The sequence below is a fragment of the Alligator mississippiensis genome, chromosome 2, assembly GCF_030867095.1.
Source record: "Alligator mississippiensis isolate rAllMis1 chromosome 2, rAllMis1, whole genome shotgun sequence".
NCBI lineage: Eukaryota > Metazoa > Chordata > Crocodylia > Alligatoridae > Alligator > Alligator mississippiensis.
This window is the reverse complement of record NC_081825.1, coordinates 187,128,468-187,152,923: the sequence shown is the minus strand read 5'-3', so window position 1 is coordinate 187,152,923 and position 24,456 is coordinate 187,128,468. Positions and strand designations below refer to the sequence as shown.

At 45.1% G+C, this 24,456-nt stretch overlaps 1 protein-coding gene across 4 annotated transcripts in view; it reads left to right on the top strand.

Moving 5' to 3' along the window:
* Positions 1-24,456, top strand: part of MOB2 (MOB kinase activator 2) — a 197,958-nt gene that overhangs the window by 93,084 nt on the left and 80,418 nt on the right. Inside the window, exon 1 of one of the 4 annotated variants that reach the window (XM_006259672.4) lies at positions 14,405-14,591. The exons of 2 other annotated variants lie outside the window; for them this stretch is intronic. In XM_006259672.4, coding sequence (XP_006259734.1) covers positions 14,554-14,591 — 38 coding nt within the window. In that variant the 5' untranslated portion in view covers positions 14,405-14,553. Of the gene's footprint in view, positions 1-14,404; positions 14,592-18,158; positions 18,269-24,456 lie in introns of those variants that run through there. One more of the 4 variants, XM_019476931.2, reaches the window with a different exon arrangement.

Genomic DNA, 24,456 nt, shown 5'->3' with positions numbered 1-24,456 from the left:
GGCCCCACGGGCCGGATAGAATGGCCTGGTGGGCTGCATCCGGCCCCCAGGCCACATTTTGCTCATCCCTGCTGTAGAGTCAAGCCCCAAATATCCTGTCCACCGCTACCAAAATGGCTAGTCCCCCAGTAACTTCTGTAGTGCAGTTAAACATTTTTCAGTATAAAATATTTCTCTGCAAACTTAGCATGGGGCAGTGTAAAATAAATTGACTTGACTATAAATAGCACTGCCTTCTGCATTGATAGTATTGATTTTCATATTTAATGTAATTAAAATCTCTATATGTGAATATCTCAAGCTGATGTGGAATTTACAGTTTAGCCTTGCTTGGCTTAGTCAGTGAATTCTGTTGAGAGTTGGTCCACTTTCTTCTCACCATGCAGATTCTTCCATCCTATCACCAGTGGTGCACCTGACTGGGGAACAAATAAGGGCTACTTGCTCATCTAGGAGATGTTTAATTTCTCTTCATTCTTTCTCTCTACCTCTAGACACAGCTATTACCTCCTTCAAATCCAACCTCTTCAGTAGCTCCTTTATTCACTCACTCTACTCTTTTGCTTAGATGCATAAACAGCTGTGCCTGCGTTGATATCTGTGGGTTGGGGCTTATGTGAACTTCCTTCACCTTGGGCATATCTACACTTGCATTTAAGTGCGCCTTCTAAATTTAATTCACATTAGCTTAATGTACATTAAGTGGGTTTAGGCAGGTGTCTATACATGCAGACGTTAAAGTGCATTAATGCCGTGTCCCCCAAGTCAGTCGGTGTGATTAGCCCAAAATTGCCATTTTTAAAGCTCATTAAGGGTGTGCCCATGTAGACATGCACCCTAGTGTACCTTATATTTAGGCTAATGGTCCTTAAAGCGTCTCCTATATACATGCCCCTTGAGTAGAAAGGGGGGGGAGTGAGTAGAAACACTGGTTACTACTACCTACCCGAAGGAGAAGAATTGACAGATATTTGAAAGGAAGTAGCAAAAGAATTTCATAGAGTAAAAAAAAGTTTGAATAGGCAAACAGGCTTATGGGGGTGGGTCCCCCTTTGCCCAAATTATACAATTACAAATTAATTTTAATAATTAATTCAAATAGCACACATTTAATAGCCTACGCTTGATCTGTTAACTGATTTATTGCATATACTCTTAAACATATTCATATCATCCTGATGCATAGTTTAGCTTATGTTTTAGATTGCTTTCTTTGACCAGTGATACTACCTTTATTAGATTTTTAAATAAGCTTTTTTCCTTTTTTTCTGGCCCTGGCTCACTGCTACAAAAAAAAGTTAAAGGCTTTTAAGTTATGAAATGCCGAAATCATAATCAGTACACGATTTCTAGTGAAGCACATGGGTTTAAGAATGTAAAAAATTGTTTGGAACTTTATTGTGGAAGCAGTAGTTACGGGTAGATTTGTTCAAGCTCAGAATAAGAGCAACTTGGCTTAATTAAGTAAAAAAAAAAAAAAAAAGATCAGACACATAACATTGTGTCATCTAAACCTGTGATGTATTTTTTTTTTCAGGGCATTACAGTCTTTAGGTCTTCATAAGTAACAGTCTTGGTCTAATACACATTAGCTAGTCTCTTTCTCAGAAATGTCTCCTGCTCTCCCTCTGTGCTGCCTTCAAACTTTCCTCCTTCTGGATTGTATCATTAGCTAAATTTTGCAGCAAAGACTTTTATACCAAGTGGGATTGCTTGGGTGGGGCAATTTGGCAAGTCACACACAGTTGCTTCCTGTTCTTGGACTGAAGGGGTAGTGCCTGCTCTAAATTACCTGCTTGCTGCTTCTGCCAAAAACATCAATCTTCTCTTTCTGTTTATTGTGTTATTTAATGAATATTCCTCCTTAGCCATGATCTTGGGTGCTAATCTGAATGAGGGTCTTCATGCACTCCAGTTTTCAGCCATTTCTTGCAGATGTGTATCTAAGAGCTACTGTGGTCTCCTTGGTCAGTTCTATCCTCAATCTGCATAAAGCACAGGAACTTTTGCCTCCTGCCTCAAAAATGCAAGAGACTTTCATTAGCATATTTTATTAACTGTCTGTAGGCTCCTTTCTGCAATATAGAACTTCTATTTCAGTTCTTAAATTCTGCCTGGCGAGGGCTCTGTTTTTAGACATAGAAAAGTCATCTGTTAAAATCACTTAACCAATATAAAGTTTGTTTCAGCACTGCTATTAAATGTGCATTATCTGTAAGTTGTTAGGACATCCTCTGCAAGGAAAGAGCTGTCCATGCTTATTCACTTTCAGAACTGCCCCAACACACTGCCATAAATTGTAGGATCAAAGCAAGAAAAATGCCAGTGGCTTGTGTTTTGTGACTTCAGCACAGGCTAAAAATTGGCTCTTTCCAGTATTAAGCCTTGGGCAGATATCCATTGCGAATGATTAGGCAAAAAAGTTAAATTCTTGCTTTGTTTGCCTTTTTAACTCTGAATTCAAGTTTTTTGTGTGGGTGTGTATTTTTTCTAAATTTATAAAATACTGGCTTTTGTCCCTTGTGCGGTAGAGACTACTCACCCACCCTTTTCCGTTTCCAGGCGGATTGCTCTGGTATTATTTCAGTGCTGTTACTTTATCCAACCCTGTCCTGTTTGTTTATTCTGAAGTATTTGCCATAACCCTTTCAGTGCTGCTCTCCATCTTTTACCTTGTCAGGCTTGCTTCATATACAGGACATGGATGTAACATGATAGCTTTTAAAGTTGTCATGATGCTTGTGAAGCAGGGGTGGAAGGCTCTTTAGTCGGTAAGGAATGGAATGGATATGATAAGAAATGATATTTCATAACTAAGCTGGCAAGTTCTATAACCAGAGGCAGAACCATTTTCCCGTATAGACTGGATTGAAAGATCACTTATCTTTCAGTTTAAGACACTGCTGTTTCTGGATGCTCTTTTCATAGTGACATGTACATCCCTCGCTCATGCATCCCTTGAAAAGACAGGTGGTCTTTTCAAAGTATAATGTGGTCTAGGATACAATAGCAAACTGAGAATAGCAAATTATGTAGGGGTGCACTGATAGAGGTTTTTTAAGGCTGATACCAATGGCCATTTTTGTTGTTGTTGAGCCATATCAGCCTGGCCACAGCCCACCATGGCCATGCTGCCCAGTCCCCTGCCAGGAAGAACCTGGTACCACCCACAGCCTGCCCTCACCCTGCACACAGATTGGGGGGGCACATGCCCTCCATGGCCTCCTGGGGTGCATGCAGTGGCAGGAGCTGCCCCCCCACCCCTGAACAAGATGCAGCTCTATCCCATGCTCCACCCCAGCTGGGCAGCACTTGCCCCTGCCCCATTCCCTCCCTTACCACAGGAGCCTCACCCTTTGCTTCCCCCCTCCTTGCCCCTTCCCCACAACAGACTTACCAGCTGGATGCTGCTCTCCAAGCTGCCTGGGTGGCTGCATGCATGTGGTAGCTGCGCACGTGCATGTGGCACTTATCAGCAACATTTTTGGCCACATCAGCCCAAAAAAGCCAATTGTCAATAATGTCAATTTTTCTTTTATCAGTGCTGATACAATATGGGACCGATTATACCAGTGCACCTCTAAAATAAATTTTGCCTTTTTATTTCTTTAGAAGTTGTTACAGACTGAATTGCAGAATAGCTGACTGAACAGTCCTGGTTTTAACCTTTAGAAGGGATGCAATATTAAGGTAATGTTTAGCCTGGAAACAAAATGTTCTGTGAGAATGCATACAGATTATTCTTTGGGAAGGAATCTTCCTTTTAAAATATATTTTTTTTAAAAAGTGAAAAATTAATTCCAAACCAGGCATGAAAGTAATCTCCTTCCTCATTATGCATGGATTTATGCCTTTATCACTCTACTGGTTATTTGATTTACGTGATAAGTGGTGCACACGCACACATGCACGAAAAGAATTTCTTAAAGCACACCCAAGATTGAAATGCCAGTAGTCTCTATTGGCCCACACACCTTGTTCCTCCATAGGGTCCCCTAGTTACTGCACTAAATTATGGCTAAAACATTTGTTTGCTTCCAATTACTTTTAAGTATTTTGAGAACATATAGTGACTTTCCCTTTAGAAAGTGTTTTTTCAGTCTTTACTGATAAAATGAATTTCTTCAGGAGAGATCTTAAATAGGAATTAATGTAACAGTTGCACTGACCACTGGACTTTAGCTGTGTTTTTGTGGTAGGTGCTTTGACCTTGATGGCATTCTTGAAGCCCAGCATCAGTGTGGCTTGCTCAATTCTGATTGGCCAGTTTATATTTAGTTGCTTGTCTCCTCTAATAGCTTTCAGATGGAGACACTAAAGAACACGTACTGTTGTGTTGGTGTAATCCCCAAAAGAGAACAGCAGGAGGAAAAGAGAAAAGGGTATATGTTTCAGCAGGAGTTGAGTTGGAAGTGCCAGCAGCTGGTCATTGCAATGGCATGCTAAAATCTTCTATATAAGTAGTTAGATCACTAGTGAAAACACATTGATCATAGTTTAATTTAGATGTGCATCTACAACAGAGTTAAAGGACAGCAGGGAAGCATCCACATTTGGTAAAAGTTTCTGAACTCTCCAATTGACAGAATGACATGGTCTTAAATTGGTATCAGATGGTTTCTGGTAACTACTGGTCCAAGTCCCCCCAAACCATGGATGTCAGACTGCTAGCACAATGCCTAGGCATATTTATTATGTATCCAAAATACCATAACCTATTTGATTACTTTTGCCTGGCTGTATTTCTTAGGCAATTCTCAGTACCTAGTATATTGGTCTTTCCCATCTTCACAACCTGCTGGAGCTTACCAGATCTGAGCTCTTATCCTGGCTTTGTGACCACCCTCAGGAAGACTCCCCAGAGTTCTCTGCCTCAAAAGCGGACATATAACAGACTCCGAATCTTGTTTTAAAACAGATGAGTCCCCAGATTTTAAACTGTTTCAGTTTCTTCAAGAGTGTGGGTTCCCTTGCCACCCCATTCTTAAAGCTACTGAACTGAAAAGAACAAGGGGGTTTCTCATGGGAGCTGAGAGGAGAGTACTCTGCATCTCCTTCTGCCTCACCAATGGTAGACAGCAAGGCCATAGGAACTCAGTTTCCAGCCAGCATATGGGCAAGGTCAACTAGGGTTACCATACGTCCAGGTTTTCCCGGCTATGTCCTCCTTTTTTTTGATCCCCTGTCCTTGTATCTGGGCGGATTTTTAAAATGTGAGCGAATGTCCAGGTTTTTGCTTTGCCTCTGCTTTTCCTGGGCATGAGCAGCTTGGGTGCTTAGGGCTGGGAGCAGCAGGCAAGGTGATTGGTTGTCAGGGATCACATGCCCCAGCAAGCTGCTTCCAGGTAATAGTGTGTGTGGGAGCTGCGTGGGCAGCAGGCCTGGTGGGGAGCAGGGTGCTGGAAGTTAGGAGTGAGGGGCAGCAGCAGCGCTGGGGGGGCAGGGGCTTAGGAGTGAGGGGCAGAGGCAGGGCACAGGCATATCACTGCTTCCCCCCGCTCAATATAGCCCCACACACACATACTCCCCATTCCTCCCTCCCACAAGTATCCTCTTTTTTGCTCCTGGAGATATTGTAACCCTAGCGTCAGTGCTGAGATTGCTGCGAACATGCTGGTGAAACTACTTGTGTCATATGAACAAGGTGCATGTTGAGGAAGTTGAAAAATCCCTGCATGGTCTGTTCACTGAATCTTGGGGGAAGTCGCATATTGCAAACTCCGTTCTAGTAAGCCAGAGCAAAAAGTCCCTGCTTCCATTCGCCGTTCAAGACGTCCATGCTGAGATGGTGGTTGAGAAGCTCATAAAGCAATGGTGCTTAAACCCTGGCTTGCAGGCCAGATCTGGCCCCCAGAGCCATGTCATGCCCACAGATATGTGAGGAGTCCTGCGGGCTGTGCCCCTGCATGCTAGGTCAGACATGCAGGGCAGCGTGGGGCCTGATTCCAGCAAGCAGGAGTGGTATGGGCTCCTGGAGCCTGATCCCTGCTGGACAGGGGCAGTGAGGAACCTGATCCCAGCTGAGCAGGGTCGATGTGGACCCCTCTGCTATCCCCGCCTGGCCCCCACGCACCAGGATTGGGCCCCACACTGTCACCGCCTAGCTGGGATTGTGGTTTGGCTGGGCAGAAGTGATGCAGGGCCCTAGGGCCCGATCCCAGCACATGGCAGTGGCATGGGGCCCAAACTGGCCTGCAGACTGGCTGTGTGCCATTATCTGGCCCGTGGGGCTAAAAGTGTGAGCACAACTGCCTTCAAGCATTTTTCTTTCCCACAGCTTTAACTATGTGGCTATAAGCTGCCAGAAAACATGTCTGCTCCTGCAAGCTTTCTGATACTAGTGACTTGTTTGTTGCCAGTAGCTCTGGCTCTACTCCATGTTCTGTATATTTTAATCTCCACTCAGCCTGGATTTAGTAGGAGAGAGCAGAGTTTGGGGGATGATTCAGATCACTTGCCAGCAATTTTACAAGAGCTCAGAACTGCCCTATAGATTGCCTTTTCCTCGTTTTCTCTGGTAATACTTTCCCTTGTCCTTTCTCTGAAGAACAGTTATCACTCATGATGGGCTCTCAAAGGGCAAGCATATTTTAAAAATCTCCTATATGTCTCCTCTAGATTTTCTAATGATAAAGAGAAACTTCTCAAGCAAGATACCCCAGACTTTCAACTAAGAATCATGCACAGGTCAAAGGTCTACCTTGTCAACTTTTTTTTTTAGAAATGAAATGTCAAAATAACAGCAAAAATGAAATCCAGGGTTCATCTCTTAAATTTTCCTCCACATTTTCCTCAGCTGGCTTGAGGGAGTACTTAAGGTTGAATGGCAGTTTCCTTTCAAGACCTACTTGTATTTTAGGACTAAAAGGTCTTTATGGTATCTAGGGCTTAACTAGTAATGCACATACTCCTACACAGTTGTTCTGAATAGTCTATTTAAATCAGCAGAATAAGTAAGATCATTGCTCAGCCTACACTTCGGTATGGTAGCGTCAGCCGTTCATGTTGACTGTAGTTTTTGTGGTGGCGTGTGTTCCACTGAGCAACCATTGTTTGCATGCACACACACATATATAAAATCTGCTTCATAGTAAATTGCTGTAGCAGCTCTTTTACCTGACTGGTGCATTGCAAACCTCCAAAGGCATGTCCTGGCACTTACAGTTCCAGTGAAAGAAACAGGAACCTAACTACAGATGCTTTTACACTTTATTTTGTTGGTTGGCCCTTTGGGGACCATAGACAATCCATTGTTGGGCTTTCCCAAGAAGGAAAAAAGAAAGTTGGGCTTTCCCTCTCGTTTACTCCTTCAGCCTAGGGGCAAATGAGACTAGGGGGCATCTGAATTCCAAGGCCTCCAGAACTGGGGCTTGCATGTAGGATGCCTGCCATGGATTTGAGAATATCTGAAGCTCTGAAATGAAATCTGGGAGGTGGGATACTTGCCAGTGGGAGCGCCACACAGATTTGAATGACTGAGCTCTGCTCAGTCTATAGAATTCAGAACTGATTTGGCACAAGACATGGAATTAAAAAAAGCTTTTAGTGGCAGAACCTTCAAACTACTTTATTCTGAGGGGTCTTCTCTTAGAAACAGCTGCTTCTCTATGTTCTCACATACGTAAAAATGGGCTGATTGTCACACCAAAGGGGTGGGGGAGGAGATGGTCATTTACACACCTCTCTGTGTGTGTGTGTGTGTGTGTGTGTGTGTGTGTGTGTGTGTGTGTGTGTGTGGGGGGGAGGAGGGGAAGGTGTTGTCTCCTGTTTCACAGGTATTTAAAGTGGGACAATGGATTTGCATGCTTGTAGGATCCTGGAATAAAAGGCCTGATCCCTACAGAAATCTGAAGTCTGTTTTAAGCCATAGAAAATGGGTGTTTGAGATGTGTCAGGGAAAGATATTCCATAGAATTCACCCATCGTCCCCTTCCCCATAAACACTATGAACAAAACCCATCATAGCATCAGAAGATGAAAGTGTGTGATTTTTCCATGAGGCTAGAAACAGATGTGGATAGGCCTGCCAACCCTCCTGGATTGCCCAGGAGTCTACCGGAATCGGCATCAATCTCTTGGTGACTATTGAAAGCAATCCGGGAGACTGGTGTTGTGAACAGGTTGAACAGTACAGTTAATGACATTGTCATGATGGGGGAAAAAAAATCTCCTGGAGTAGCTTCAGTCAGAGTTGGCAAACCTAGACATGGATCCTGCTGCCCCTGGACAAAGCTTTTTATCCTGGGATCTTATAGAGGCCAAGCCTATAGTCCTACTTTAAGTACCTGTGAAATATCCAAATTAACACTTTGCCCACCCCCCTACAAGTTTAATTTGAGATAATTGCCATTCAGTCTGCATGTGTACATGACTTTCCAGCACCTATTTTAATGTAGGTCATCAGCACTTGATTAAACCCAAAGTCTGTTTTTAGCCTGAGACAGGTTTTGGGAAAGGTGAAGAGAAAAAACATAGTATGCAATCACTAAATCTCAGGTCACAAGGAGATTAAGATTCTGAGAGAAAGTAATGATCTAATCTGTACTTTTTCAACCTTAAAAATAAGCTATCTGGAGATCTTCTATAAATATAATAAAAGGTCAGAGTTCTTTGCTTTTAAATTTGTGACTTCTGCATTGGTATTCACAAATGCTATATCAGCCCCCACTTCATACATGTTTTTGTCCACACCTGTATGAGATGATCTTCCCATTGCTTAGAGCCCAGCAGGCATTGCTTAAGTCTTCAGAAATTTTGTTTTCAGAAAACAAGTGGAAAGGCAATTACAGTTTCTTAACACTCCAGCATGTCTTGTCATCCAAGATTATTTTAGAAAGAGATGTGGGGGCGGGGTGGGCTCATTTGTTAAATGTTAATGTACCCTAAGTCTATAGAGGGACCTTTCTAATATAGGGTCAGGGTACATGATGTTGGCCAAATTTCTTGGTGTGGATATAGCTTAATATCCACAATGCTGGGGTTTGTAACGTTGAAGTAAAATCATCGTCTAGCCCCTCTCTCTCCAATTGGAACAAGCTGTTCTAGTAAAAGCCCTGTTTTATTAATATAACTATGTCATTACTAGGGCTCACTTCTGACAGAACTGTGCTGGTCAGGGATCCACATCTCTTTTCACTTGTGGAAGGTACAAGTTAAAGATGTGATTCACTTCCTGTGCTGGTTTGTCTTGTGTGGCCCAGTTCTTGCTTTTGTTCCAACCCACAATTACAACAAATTGGTTACATACAGGTCATATTCTAGATTTAATTCTAGCTTCCTTTTGTTAATTTATTTTTGTTTATCATCACCTACCTGATATTACATCCAGGTCCCACATCTGGATCTTCTTGTATAATTTAGAGCTGGAGGGTATGGAAGTCAAAATCTGAACCTCATAGTATTGGTTTTGCTTGTAACTTTTCCTCTAAGTAGTTCTAGTACCTGGCTAACTGTCTGGAAATTTTCAACTGTCAGATATAATGAATCTGTAATCCTGAGCACTAGCCCTAAGTGCTTCTCCATGTGCAGTTGGAACTAAATATCAAATGTCTCCTGGGTTAAAATGCCAAAGATACTTAAAGTACTTAAGGATTTATCATAAAAGGTTACCCTATTCCTTTTCTATAGTGCTAGTACAGGATCACTCATCCAACCCCCTACTCAAAGCAGGACCACCCCCAACTAAATCATCCTAGCCAAAGCTTTGTCTAGCTGGGTTTTGGAAACCTCCAAGGATAGAGCTTCTACCACCTCTCTAGAGGGTAACCTGTTCCAGTGTTTCACTACCCTCCTAGTGAGAGAATTTTTCCTAATATCTAACCTAAACTTCCTTTGCTGCAACTTGACCATTGCTCCTTCTTCTGTCATCTGCCACCACTTTAGTGGTGGGCAAAATACAGCCTGTGGGCTGGATCCAGCCTGCCAGGCCATTCTATCCAGTCCATGGGGCCCCTAAAAAATTTAGAAAATTAGTACTGTACCTGCCCCTGGCTGCCTGTCAAGGATAAGAAGCCAGGGGCAGTAGGACCCAGGAAGAGCGTCTGGCAGGGTCAGTCTGCTGGAGAGGTAGGTTCAGCCCGGGCCCCTTTAGGCCCAGCTGGAAGCCTCTGCCTAACGGGCCTCTGGAGGCTTCTGGCCTGGGACTGCTCCTGCCTCCCCGCATCAAGGGAAATACAGATAAGAAAGTGGGGGGAGGCAGAGGAAGACCATGGGTGGGCAGGACCATGGGGCCTATGTCGGCAGGCCCAGAGCAGGGCAGCAGGAGTGTGTGGCGGGGGCTGCCTGGGGCACAATGGAGCCAGGCAGCACTGCTCAAGCAGGGAGAGGAGGGAGAGAGCTCGGCTCCTTAGTGCCCCTGGCAGCCTTTGCCCCAATGCTTCTGCCACCCCACTCTGGGCCCCGTTTGCGCTGGCCTGGGTCCCATGCTCCCATATGGCTGTTGCTGTGCTCCCACCTGCGCCTGCTAGCTGCCCTTTCCCCTCCCCGCTTGCTGCAGCCATTTCCCCGCTCCACCCACCCGTTGGCACCACGTGATTTCCAGCTGCAGCGCTGGGACTGCGGGAGCAGCTGGGACAGCAGAAGGGCAGTAGTGACAGATGGGGAGCAAGTGGCAGCAAGCAGCAGCATGGGGCCCACACCAGTGCCTTGGGGATAGGAACGATAGGAGTGCAGAGCCCAGGTTTGCAGGAGCACTGCAGGGGCTCAGCCTGCCATGCGGGGGGAGGTGGGAGCAGGGGCAGGTTGTGGGAAATCTCTCCCAAGCTACTCTCCCCCACACACTTGCAGCTGCCCACAAAACCCCTCCCACAATATAGAAGAGTAAGACTTCATTTTAATCCATTATACAATCACCTCTATGTATGCTACACAAATGTATGTAAATTGGGACAAAATTATTTTTTGAAATGAAATTAATGAATGTTGTAAGACGTTTAATTTTTACAATATAATTTGGTGTATTTCTGGTTCTGAGATGGCAAACCCTTTGCTGAAAGGAGTACTTCTGGGGAGGCAAGAGGGAGGGGCTTCTGGTGGCAAAGGTCAGGGGATAGGGGGTGAGACTTCCAGTTGCAAGATGGCAACCAGAGGGTGGGGCACCTGTCAAGGGGTGGGGCTGCCCATATGGCCCTTGATGGCTTGCCAAAACTGAGTAAGCCGTCCTCCACCGAAAATAATTGCCCACCCCTGGTCTAGCTCCATCCTCTTTCGAACCCTCTCCTTTAGGTAGTTGAAGGGGCTGCTATTAAGTCCCCTCTCAGTCTTCTCTTCTCTAGACTTAAATAAACCCAGTTCCTTTAGCTTTTCCTCATAAGTCATGTTCTTCAACCCCCTCACCATTTTTGTTGCCCTCCGCTGGACTCTCCAACTTGTCCACATCCTTTCTGTACTGGGAGGCCCAAAACTGAACACAGTACTCCAGATGTGGCCACCCCAGCACTGAATAGAGGGGCATAATCACCTCTCTTGACCTACTGCTCAGTCCAATCGCTTATAAAAACAAAAAAACCAAGTGCAACTATTAACTGCATTTAAAACAATTGATTAATTAAAGCGGGTGTCAGGACAATTTGGATTTACAGTACTGTTTACAGTGATGTTGTAGCTATCATGGTACAAGAATTATGCGAGAGGCAAGGATTTATTTTATCAAATACCTTGCATTTGAAAGCTTATCTGACTCTGTCCCAATTATGCAGTTGGTCCAATAAAAATATCACCCTAAGAAATCCTTCCCTCTCAATTTGTAGCACAGCAGAACACTTGAAACTCTGAATCAGTGGAAGCAACCAGAGAAAGGAAAAACGATCTCTGTCAAGTAGAGCAGTTAAAGTACATATATACCACATCTCTCTCACCTGCACTTGTGCAAAATACGTTAATACTTCAGGTTTAATTTTTGCAAGAGGAATTTCATTGACTTACCAGAAAGGAAGCAAAATGACAGACACTGTTAGAGGGACTCTTCTGCTTGATTCTGCAATCTTGCCTTTTCCATTAAGGTGATGTTTTGCTGCAGGTATCCAGGTTGTAGCCATATTGGTCTAAAGACAAAAGGAATAAGAACTTATGGTAGAAGTGATATCTTTTATTAGACCAACTAGATGTTTGCCAAAAAAAAAAAAAAATTCTTTACGTGCAAGCTTGCAGGCACAAACACCCTTCTTCAGGCATAGGAGAAGAAAACTGTAAAAGTTCTCCTAAATAGAAGAGAGAGTTCATATTTCACAGGAGAGTTGAAGGTGTTCAAAGTCTTCTGTCTGGAACAGTTCATTTTATGGAGATTAGGCCCAGAGAAAAATTGGAATAGTCTGTTTGCCTTGAAGTTGTTTGGTGGTGTGCAGGATGTAGTCTTCTTTCATTCTGATTATGGTGTTTCACATTTCACAGAAGAGTAAAAAGATGGAATGCTCTCCTGGGCAGGAATCTGTGATTTATGCTGCAAGCTTTTACTTGGTCAGGTTTGTGAATAGGTGAGATCCTGAGTGACTTAGCTGTGGCAGCAGAAGTTGGTAGTAAGGATGCATTTATCCTGGCAAAACAGCTTTACTCTGTTAACTTGTTTTGCTTATGGGAAGGGAGATGGTCATTAAACTAATAGGCCAGGTAAAATTGCATTTTACAGACTAACCGAATCCGTGATGCTTAAGCTTTCGTGAGCAACAGCTCACTTTGTCAGATGCTATGAAAAAACATGTACAGGTTTCCCTCGCTTTATGCGGGTTCTGTATGTGCAAATTTGCCCTTATGCGATGACCATTTTTATACCAAAAATTCATTATATGCAAGGTAAATTCACTCCTATGTGATCAGTGTGGTGGAAGCCCACAGTCAGCTGCTTTGTGCAGTGCATTGTGGGAGTGAAATGCACCAAAATATAATCTCCTGTCTGGATCTGTGCTTCTTGCTTGTTGTCTGCGAGATGTGTTTCTCTAGTTGCCATCCCCATTATGGTAGTGCCCTGTGTTTGTGTGTACTGTTTGCTGTTGGTGAGTACCAAAATTGTTTTCTAAAAGTGGTAGAAATGGGCCTCGGGGTCAATACAGTCGAGGTCTTGGACTGTATCCCTTTTTGTTGCATTGTAAAGTGGGTTCCCTTTATGTGAATTCGAGTTATGCGCCGTTTTCCAGGAGCGCATGTACAGCATAAAGCGAGGGAAACCTGTATCTGATGTGTATTCCATATCATCTGAGGAAGCTGGTGCTTATGAATGCTTGTGCACTTCTGATTCAGTTAATTTATAAAGTGCAACTCTAGGCAGCCTTCTGTCTGACTTCAGACTAACAAGGCTAACTACCTCTCTTGAACTTTGAGGGTGTGGACACAGAAATTCTTGGAGCCCTTTCAAAAGGGGAACAAAAGGGCAGGAACTGGTAAAATTAAATTGTGATGTCTGAATGAGCTGAGGACCTGGTAAATTCTGATTACCAGGTACTTGTGAATGGCTTTTCCTGGGCCGTGTTGGCAGAGAGAGAACTTGGAAAATTCAAGTGTCAAAATTATTCCAGGTCTGGTACCAAAAAATAAATATTCCATGCTCTTACAGAGGTGAGCAGTTTCTGGTTCTAGTACTTTATTTTTGTCTGTGATTTAATAAGCATCTCTTCCATGTTATCAGGATTTCTGAGAAAAGGTTTATGCATCTAAATTTACTTTGTCGTAACCTTTTGATCTATTCACATTTAGCAAAAATCAACAATCATCTGGTGAAAAATTCAGTTTATATAATAGATGCAGATGTCTAGTTCCCCGCTATTAGGAATGGCGGGTTGAACAGGAAAGGAAGTAAAGCCGCCTAATCAGAGATAGTGTGATCCTGTGATTTATGCAGGGCAGCTTGCCCAGCCCTAGGCTGCTGGAGGATATTTTTCTCTGCAGTGTGCAAGTGCGACTTTAGAGCTGCCTGTTTCAAACTAGCCTTGTACAAAACATAACCCACTTAAAGCTCTGTAATTCATTGTGTTCTTCTTTCTATGCAACTGTCTTCAGCTTGAGTCTTTTTACAACTTTAAGGAATCTGGATATCTGTTACTTGGGCTTGTGGAGTTGCCTTGTACTTCTGGGGTTGTGATGAATACTTGAATGATAGTCACATCAGGCTCAAGTGGAAGAGGGAAGAGCAGAAGCTGTTTCCAGGCTAATTGGAAGACAAGAAGCCTACAAATACCTTCTTCTACAAGGTTTTTGGCTTACTTTGAGGGTGACATGGGGTGTTGAACAGGTGTTTCATCTCCCTCCTCTCTGTTCCACTTTTCAGTTTTCTGCTTCTCTTTTGAAAAAAAAAGTTCAGGATTTTGGTGGAGGTTAGAGAAGAGTGGGAGTATTTTACACCTCAAGGCTTTTGTTTGGCTGGAGCGATTTCCTCTCCACCTCCTGTTAATTGGTTCAGCTGGCTGTTTCTTTTTGTTCCCTCTTGATGACTCAGAGAAACAGGAAAGAGATCCCTTGATTAACAAAAAAGCCCTACCAACAAACAGGTGCCTCCATTCTCGGCTAAACAGAGAACAGACAAAGCTCCTCATTCTGGATTTTTTCCTAAGATTCCTGTCCAGAAGTATGAGGCTCAAGAGGAATGGGTCATATACCCTAAACAGGTAAGAAGGAGACAGCATCTTTTACTACTTTGACTTCACCATTAAACCTGCATGGAACCACAACCTTCCGCATCCCAGTATGGCACACACGCACTTTGGGTGATGGGCAAGTGTTTTGCTCTAAAAGGCAGATTGCTGGAGTATGCTGTATGTATCCTAGTTAACTTCTGACTTTGTTAATTTTCTTTCATTTAGCATTTTGTCAGCTTTTTGTTTTTGAAGAGTGTACATCTGGAAAGGGATGAGGGTGGAGTGGAGGGCATGAAGGGGGAGAACAGAATGTGAAGTGCTGCCTGTGCAGTGCATTGAAACGAATTAAATTGTATCTGAGGGTGGAATAAACCATTGCTTAGTAAAGGTATTGAGTTTCAGAAAGTGCATGCTTTTTTGGGAGAAGGATGGCATTTAGTATTTTGGTCCTTGACATTTATAACTTTGTTAGCAAAAAGTCCTTACTTGGTACAAAATGAGGACCTGATTTCAGTAGCGATGCCCTTTCTAAAGGGACAACTGTCATATTCCAGTTGGTGACAAACTGGTTGAAAACAATTAATGACAAATTGTTTGCAAAATGCTGTTTTGTATAATTTCCAATATTTTAAACTGTCCTTGCAGCACTGTACAGTTTTATGGGCGTAAAAAAATACTTCTCTTCAGTTACCTCCTCTGTTGCTGTGTGAGAGGTTCTCTCAAAACAGGATACTCGATACAGAGGAATGTGTAGTAAATAATTAATCTTTCCTTAAATTGTTTGCATCCCCTTTGTTTTAAGGAATCCTATTTTGCTGTATAGAGATATGGATAGAAAAGGGAGCAGCAGTCGATGTTTTTGGAAGGTGTTAGGTTTTTCTCCCTCTAGTGAGTGAGCACCTCATCCAACAGAAAACTGTACTTTTGTCCCTTCAGATGAGCCAAATACAAGTTGGTGGCATCTGCTGATGACTGACTTCTAGAATTAAAACTGTTTCTACTTTAGTGTCATTTTACTCCAGTGTGTTGAATAGGTTTTGGGTTTTTTTTATCTGCTGTAAGGGACAATGACTAAATCTATTGTGCCCATAGGTCCTCTGTAGAGCTGTGTTGGCCCTTCACCTCTGGAGGCTTGGGAGTCAAGTACAGCTGAAGACTAGAATGAAACTCCCAAATTCATTTTCATATGTTTGGCGCTCTCTGCCCAAGACCAGCATTAGGGCTCTGCGAGGCTTTGGACAGAGCTTTGGATCCAGAGAAGCTTCAGGGTCTGAAGCAACACATCCGGGTCGAAGCGCTGGCCTCGTTCGGCTCCCCGAAGCGGTTCGGAGCTCCCGAAGAGCTTTGGAGCTGCCTCGGAGATCTAGCCATAGGGTATAATGGGGAAAACAATAAAATATATATAACTTTGTTGTTTTTTGTCCAATCTGGACGACATTTTCAGGGGCGGTAGACTCTGCAGAGAGGATGAAGCCTGCCAAGTTTCAAGGAAGTCAGTGCAGGGGTTTGGGGGGAACGGCACCCCAAATTCTTGAAAGCAAAACTCCTGTCACATTTTGTGTTACAACACAGGGGGGTCACAACTGCAGGGGTGGTAGCTCTTACTGAGGCCACAAAGCCTGCCAAGTTTCAAGAAGGCCGGTGCAGGGGTTTGGGAGAGCTGCCCCTCAAGCTGCGGACAAGCAAAACTCATGCCGTGGGTGCTTGTGGGACTGACTGTGTCTGTCTTGGGGCGGGGAGGGGAGACACTGCTGCAGGCCTGGCTGCTAAGCTGCTGTGTTACCAGCTACCAATCAGTCATGATTCACTCAGGGACCAGCTCAATACACAGGATCTAGCTACTACATAACGACTTAACGAGCATCAATTAGCACCTACAAAACCAGGCTAAGGAGAGGAAAGAATCAATACAGACCATCAAGTGCCTCAAGACACACAGTCTTGGCACGAGTTTTGCCTGTCAACAGCTAGGGCCCCAGAACCCCCCTGCACTGATCTCCTCAACACCTGACAGGTGTCATGGCCGCAGCAGGGGCCACCATCCCTGCAGCTGTCACGCTGCCGCGCCTTAGCACACGCAGTGTCACCTATGGCATGAGTTTTGCTTGTCTGCAGCTTGAAGGGCTGTTCCCCACAAAGCCCTGCACCAATCTTCTTGAAACTTGGCAGGCTTTGTGGCCTCAGTAAGAGCTACCACCTCTGCAGTTGTGACCCCCCTGTGTTGTAACACACATCTGTGACATGAGTTTTGCTTTCAAGAATTTGGGGTACAGTTGCCCCCAAACCCCTGCACTGATCTTCTTGAAACTTGGCAGGTTTCATGCGCTCAGTAGAGGCCACCATCCCTGCAAGTTTCATCCAAATCGGACAAAAAACAACAAAGTTATAGCTATTTCATTGATTCCTCATTATACCCTATGGCTGGATCTCCGAGGCGGCTCTGAAGCTTCGGAGCCACTTTGCCCGGATCAAGGTGGAAACCCGGTCCGGAGCTATGGATCAGATCGTGGCCATCCGAAGCAGCCGGATCCGAAGCCAGATCAGATCGCTGCCGACTCACACAGGCCTAACCAGCACGGGGTGTATGGGGCTTGAAGTGATCTGTTTTGGGGAAACCCACGCTGCTTTTGTCCCTGTTGTGGCATGCACAAGCCCAGTGGCAAGCTGTTGCTCATTCTTTTTAAGCCATATGTTTATGTTCGAGTCATCTTACAAACCCAATCTAGTTTTGATTTTATAGGAAAGGAGATCTAAATATTTAGATACTGAAGTCTTCAGAAAGATTTGTAGAACTATAATAGGAATTTGCTGCTTAGATATGAAGAAAAAAATTTAAAAACTAAGGTAAAACGCAACTTATCTGTAATTGAAAGTTTCTGGTGTACAGTGCATCTATAGAGTGTGAAGTTAAGTTTGTTGTATGATTAGAATTTAGTTGGGGGGGGGGGGATAAAAGATAAGAATATTCTTATTACCTGTTATTTCAGGTGGTAGCCTGGTGCAAAAAAGGCTTATCTTAAGTTAGGGCAAGGTCTAATAAAGGTTCATTATTTAGATTCAAAACACAGTATTGTTTGGTGACAACTAGTCTTAAGGTTTACATTGTGTCCTGGAAGAATAATTGTCTATTCCATTGATAACCATTTGTAATATACGGTGTAGAAGCCATGAACAAGTAAAGGTAGGATGAGATTTATGTGTAGATACTTTACCCCACTCTACATCTGAGGACACTATCATTACTTTGGGGGGGGACTTTGATCTTGATAGGCCATTGTGCCTGGTAGAGTAATCACTTGACTTCAAATGCTACCTTAATGTGAAATAGGCCAGTGGCACACTAGCTGTCTCTATGCGTGCTCCGGGGGAGAGGGGCACGTTTTAAATAAAGCCACTCTTGGGAACCTCTCTAATTAAAATGCCCATAGTGTTCATGTTAAAGCACGCCTGCTGCCAAAACATAACCCTCTTAAAACTCTGTAATTTATTGTGTTCCTCTTTCTATGCTACTGTCTTCAGCTTGAGTCTTTTTACAACTTTAAGGAAACTGGATATCTGTTACTCGGGCTTGTGGAGTTGTCTTGTACTTCCGGGGTTGTGATGAATACTTGAATGATAGTCACGACAAGCTCAAGTGGAAGAGGGAAGAGCAGAAGCTGCTTCCCTAATTGGAAGACAAGAAGCCTACAAATACCTTCTTCTACAAGGTTTTTGGCTTACTTTGAGGGTGTGGCATGGGGTGTTGAACAGGTGTTTCATCTCCCTCCTCTCTGTTCCACTTCCCATTTTTCTGCTTCTCTTTTGGGGAAAAAAAAAAAAAAAAAGGTTCAGGATTTTGGTGGAGGTTAGAGAGGAGTGGGAGTATTTGGGGGCAGTGTGCAACAGACATGATGCTGAAGCTGCTGGAGTGTTCTAATTAGAAAGCTCCAGGAGATGCAGGTAATCTGCTCTAATTAGAACATGTTGGAGCAGGTGTTGGGCATGTGTATAGGTGCCTTTAGATCAGGGGCGGGCAATTATTTCAGGTGGAGGGCTGCTTAATGAGGTTTGGTGAGCTTTTGAGGGCCACATGGGTAGCCCTGTCCCTTGAGAGTTGCCCCACTCCCTGGTTGCCATCTTGCAACTGGAAGTCCCACCCCCTAACCCCTGACCTTTGCCACTGGAAGTCCCTCCCCTTGCTACCCAGAAATAGTCCTTTTGGGCAGGGGGATTGCCATCTTAGAATCGGAAAAAACCCCAAATCATACACTAAAAATCAAACACTATCTATAACTTATTTTAATTTTATTACGAAAAAAATTGTTTTTGCATAGTGTATATGTAGAGACGATTGCATAATAACTAAAAAATAAATTCTTAGCCTTATATATTTTGTGTGTGTACACAATGGGTGGGGTGTGGTGGAAAGTGGCTGCGTGTGGGGGCATAGGGTACGATGGGAGTTGTGTATACATGGGGGGGTTGTGGGGGCAGGGTGGGGGTATGTGGCATTTATGGGGCGTGGAGGGGTGTGGGAAACCCCGCACACTCCCTCCATGGTGCAGCAGTAGGCGGGGCACTCATTCCCAGTGCAGACACTGGTGCCCGGTAGTGCGCAGTTCTGGCCAGCACTGCACGCTGCAGTGAGGGTCGCAGCCCCTGCTGGGCCTTCTCTATCGTTGGCCCTTCCCACAGTGCACACACAGTTCCTGCATTCGTGTGGCATGGGAGGATAGTCCCACATGCTGGAGCCAGCTATCTTCCCTGCCCCCTGCCACGCAGGTCATGGGGCAGGCAAGGCAGCTGGCTCCAGCACGGGGCTTCCCTCCTGTGCCGCATGAGTGTGGGGGCTGCATGTGCATAGTGGGAAGCACTGGTGATAGAGAAGGCCCAGTGGCGGCTGTGCTCTTCACCATTATGTACAGTTCTGGCTGGAGCCTTTTGTGACCTTGCCTGCTGCTGCCACTGCTGACATGGTCTGCAAGGGCTGCGCACAATGGGAGGAGCGTTGGAGGGGGTCCCCACACCCTGCCCATGCAGGCTCCACACTGCCCCCAGCTGCAGCTCGGCCCCTACCTCTTCCCTACCTGCTGCCCGGAGCAAGCAGGACATGGTAGAATCTGAGCAGGTCCCCAACAGCTGCAACAGCCCTGCCCAGAAACTGCCTGGTGACTGGACCAGGCCCTTCAGCCCATCTGGGTGGGAGCGAGGCACAGTAGGGTATGTTGGGGGCATGTGTATATGTGGGGGCCTCACTCCCACCCTTGTGGACAGAAGGGCTGGACAGGGTGCTACTTATTGGTTGGTGCCGCAGGCCAGGTGAGTGCCTGGTAGACCGGATCTGGCCCATAGGTCGTATTTTGCCCCAGGACCAGCTGGGTTTGAGGGGAGGGAGAGGTGGGGGGCACGTGCAGCAGAGCTTGTCTCAGCAGTGCTGTCCAGGGCTGCTCTGCATAAGGCTGAGCCCCACCTGGGGCAGCCCACAGTACGCTCCCACCCATGCCATGCTACCGCCTGCGCCTACTGGCCCAGCCCTGGCTAGCGCACAGCTTCTGTAGGGGCTGTTCCCAGTGATTTGCAGCCAGCCCAATGCTGCTTTGCTCCCCTCACCTCCATCAAGGAGGCAGAAATAAGATCAATTAAGGAGAGGGGATTTTCAACCTAAAATCTTTGCTCTGTTCCACAACCTCCTTTGTAGAGTTTAAGATTACAAGTTAAAAGCAAATTAGGATGACTGCCCCAGGCAGGCCCTCTTGCTTTGGGGGGCCCTGTGGTCAGTGCTGCACAGGCTGTACTGTGGCTGCCATGTGCCACTGCCAAGCACTGCTGGCTCTGGCCACTTGCTGCTGCTGCTTCTGCTGTCATGTCTGCCCCCCCCCCCCCCCCCCCCCCCCCCCCTGACCCCACACAGGCTGATATGCCCTCAGCCCCACACACCCCTAGGGATGGCTCTGCCTGATGCAAAAAAGGTTGAGAACCAGCGCTTAACACAATCCAGTCTGCAGATGATTTTTTTTGTTCTTTCTTTTCCCATTCAAATCACTTTTTAAAAGTTTGCTGTCTGAGATCAACCACCCTCAGGTCAGCGTTGGAGTATTCAGGCTGTTTAAAATGTTCCCCCATAGGCCTGCATTTCTTTCCACAGCTGATATCAAGAACAGTGTTCGTTCTTTGTTATATAGGGATTCCCATTGCCTGTCCGGTGTAGACAGCAGAGAAGCACTGTAATGAGATTTTTATTATTTTTCAGGTATCCATTGAGTCTCATTTCCAAATAAACATCTGCTCTCTATGCTCTCTGCTCTTTTTCTAGTCTAACTTACAATGTTTTTGCATGTTAATGACCTTGGCTTGAGATGTCAACCTGAAGCCAGTTACCTGTCTGCCTTGTTTCTTAAGTCTAATGAAGTAGGGCTCATAAATACTTCTGCTCTATCAAATACCTTGTGTGAGGGAGTTGTTTAGACTTTGGATTCCTCCCATAGCATGGAAGGCATTTGTAAAGGCTTTACATTTTTTTGTGAGCCTGTCCTCTGAGAGAGAAAACAAAGGCTCTTGCTTCTAATATACGCACTTGTAGAGTAGGTAAAGGAGGACACTGGAAGGGGACAGCATGAAAATTAATATTTTCTCTGCATGTCTCCAAGATTACAATTTAGACCTGTCCAGTGTGATGCCAGATAAATGTTTGCTTCTGCTGCCAAGGCTTTTCTTGTACTTGCTGCACCCTGACTTATTGAGGTTATAATGAGTCAAAAACAGGAAATTCCCATGAAAAGCTAGAAATTTAGGTTTATAAATACAGGTCTCCTAGGCTGTCACTCAGCTGGTGTGGACTTAGCATGCTTGCAAAAAATAAGATAGGGGAGAAATGAGTTGCAGAAAGCACTTCCTTTAGAAGGCTGTGAAGGTTAGCTTGGAGATGGTCGAAGGACACGTAGGAAGTCTGCCTTCATTCCGCTAGGAATGGAGCAGGAATCTCAGCTGCCAGCATCTCCCTGGCAATGCTGTAAGTCAGCTCTGCTGTTGCAGTGCTAGCTTTCAGTGTGTTGCTAGTATTTCTTTGCATTGCATATTTTCCTTTTGCAGATTGTCCCCTTTGGAGGTCATCCTAACTCTGGTGTGTTTTTGTTTTTTTTATTTGCTGAGTGTTGTACTTATTGGAAGTGAAAAATGCGTCAGTCATTAACTCTTTGTATGTAATTATTCTCTTTGCAAGTTCTGTGTTTTTATTACCTCTTCTGAATCCGTTCTCCACCTGGAATCACAGTGAATCAGCATTACTCTTGGTATGCTAGGGAGGCCAGGATGAGAGTTCTAGTGTCGTTGACCTCACACCACCTTCCTCCATGTTTTTTTTTTCCTCCATATGGTTTATTTATAGGAGGATGTATGACCAAGCATGATCCAAACCCACTTAGAGGGCATATGATGTGGGTTAAACTTTTAACAGGTGGATAATCATCTGTGCCTTGTTAAATCATTAAATATTGGTTTCCACACCCTTTGTATTGCTGTATCTATTAAAGCTGTCAGCATAACTACCCAAATTAGAGGGCTATGTCACCTTCATTGTGGCGTATCTTTTGTAGGCTTTGCTGGTATAGCTTATATCAGTGCCCAGTCCTCCTGTGGGCATGATCTGGTTCCCGTGGTGGGCGTGATGGGCACCATGTGGAGGAAATGGGAGTAGCCCAGCCCTTGGCCTTGCCCCTGGGAGGGAGGGGACATGTCCTGGCCTGGCCCCTATCCAAACATGGGGGAAGGGCCGTGACACAGCTCTGACTGGTCATGTTGGGTTTGGGAATTTGGCCACAGGAGTGGGTGGCCATATTAATGGCCACTACACCCCTGCTGCCATATTTCCATACCCAGCCCTGTGGACTGGATGGGGTGGCTCTGCGAGTTGCATTTGGCCCTCAGGCTGCAGGTTGAGCACCCCTGGCTTGTATCATAACAGCCAAGGTACTTGTAGTGTGGCACCATTCATTGACCAAACTGCACTTCTGCAAGTATAACTTCTTACAGCCCCGCCTCAAAAGAAATAAGCTGTACAGAGAAAAGCTCATGTCTACTGGTGAAACAGCATCTGCATTATGGCTTTTGCTAATGTAGCTACACTGGTCACATTTTATTCAGTTCTGGGAAATAATTTGCCAGAGAGAGGAACCTTTCCAGTGAGGTGAGATTGTATGAGCATGCAGGAGCTTGCATCCTCTTCTACAGTTTCTCAATATCTGTATTTATGCATGAGCTCCAAACTTCCACTGAGTTTGGTTGGCGCAGGCAGTTGGGTCACATTGAGACTTCATCAGATAAAGTTTCATCTTCTCTGAGACCCTGATCTAACTGAGGTGCTGAATGAATGCTGTTTGGGATCTATTACAGTCCCTGCAAAAGGTGAAAGGAAGGTAGTGAGGTGGTGCAGGTGGGAGGAAGGCTTGAAAACAGTGTTTGCAGTCAGTTAGCACCTCAGTGGTGGCTAAGCATTTGTTTAACCCTCTTGAAAAACTCTCCCTGTTCAGCCTATTGTGTCAACTGACCCTGTTGTGATTCAACCAGCTGAGCCCCCTTTTTTTACAAGGCCCTTTTGATTTCTTCTGTGTTTGGAAATGCTTGTTTGCTCCTTTCAGCTGAGGGGTGTGGATGTGGATGGTGAGAGTCCTCTGATTGTTGGAGACTACAAACACTCATTTGGAAAGCAAGCCAGCATGAGGCACCTCTAGCTAAGAAAATTGCTGATTCTGTTTATGTGCTATTTCATCCTACAATGTACAGCCAACTTCAGACAGCTTGCCATTTGTTTGGCCAATTGCCTTGAGTTTCTGCTTAATTAATAATCTCTATATGTCATCCACTTCGGCCACTGACAAACAGGATACTGGGCTAGATGGACCATTGCGGTGCAATCCTGTTTGTTTGTGGAGGGGGGGGGGGAATTTCTTTTGCAAAAACTTAGTTGGGCTAATAAGATATCACCTCTTCTACAAGTTCTGATTCCTTTGTGATCTGATGGCATTTAGGTTCCCTTCTCCCCCTCCAGTATGTTGAACTCCATCAGAAATTGGTGCGAGGCCATTGATATTTCTGTGGAAATCACATTCTATGCCACAATTTCTTATTTCCATGCAGGTAGGCCACAAAGCTATTTGTGTGGCTTTTCTTATATAGGACAGTTTTGAGCCTCAGTCTCTTAATGGATGAAAACTGGGAATGAAGCTTACCTAATCAAGATGAACTTACTTAATCACAGTAAATTAATTGCGAGAACCTTTGAAACCAGTTAATGCATTGACTTCTTAGGGTGAGGCAAGGAGGAAACTACAGGTGCAACGATACATTGTTTCGATATTCGCTCGGTACTGATATGAAGAAAATTGTCTATATCAAATATCGGCCCTATGGGGCAGATTAATTTGGCCGATAAATGCCCATGCTGCAGCGTGGGACTGGGAGCAGAGCTGCGGCAAAATATGGGGTGCATGCAGCCTCCTCCCAGCACCGCCGGAGCCCACTCCAAGCCCAGGCCCTGGTGAGAGGAGCCCTGCCCCACACCGATTCAGGGGCACATGCCACCCCCACCCCTCCCCCCGGGCTGCAAGCAGTGGCAGGAGCTGTCTCCACCACATGAGCCGTGGCTCCATCCTGCAACCTTTCCTAATGCCCCCTCCCTGCCTTCCCCTGGGCAGCGCCTGCCCCTGCCCCCTTCCTCACCATGGGGGTGTTGATCTGCCCCCTCCCACAGCCCTTCCTTCCCCTGTCCCCTTCCACTGCATTGGACTTACTACCTGGAGGCAGCTGTATCAGATATTGGATCAGTATTGGCTGATATGCCTCCTTAAATATTGGCTATTGGTATCAGCCCCCAAAATTTCTATCAGTGCACCCCTAGAGGAAACAGTCTTGCCATTAATCC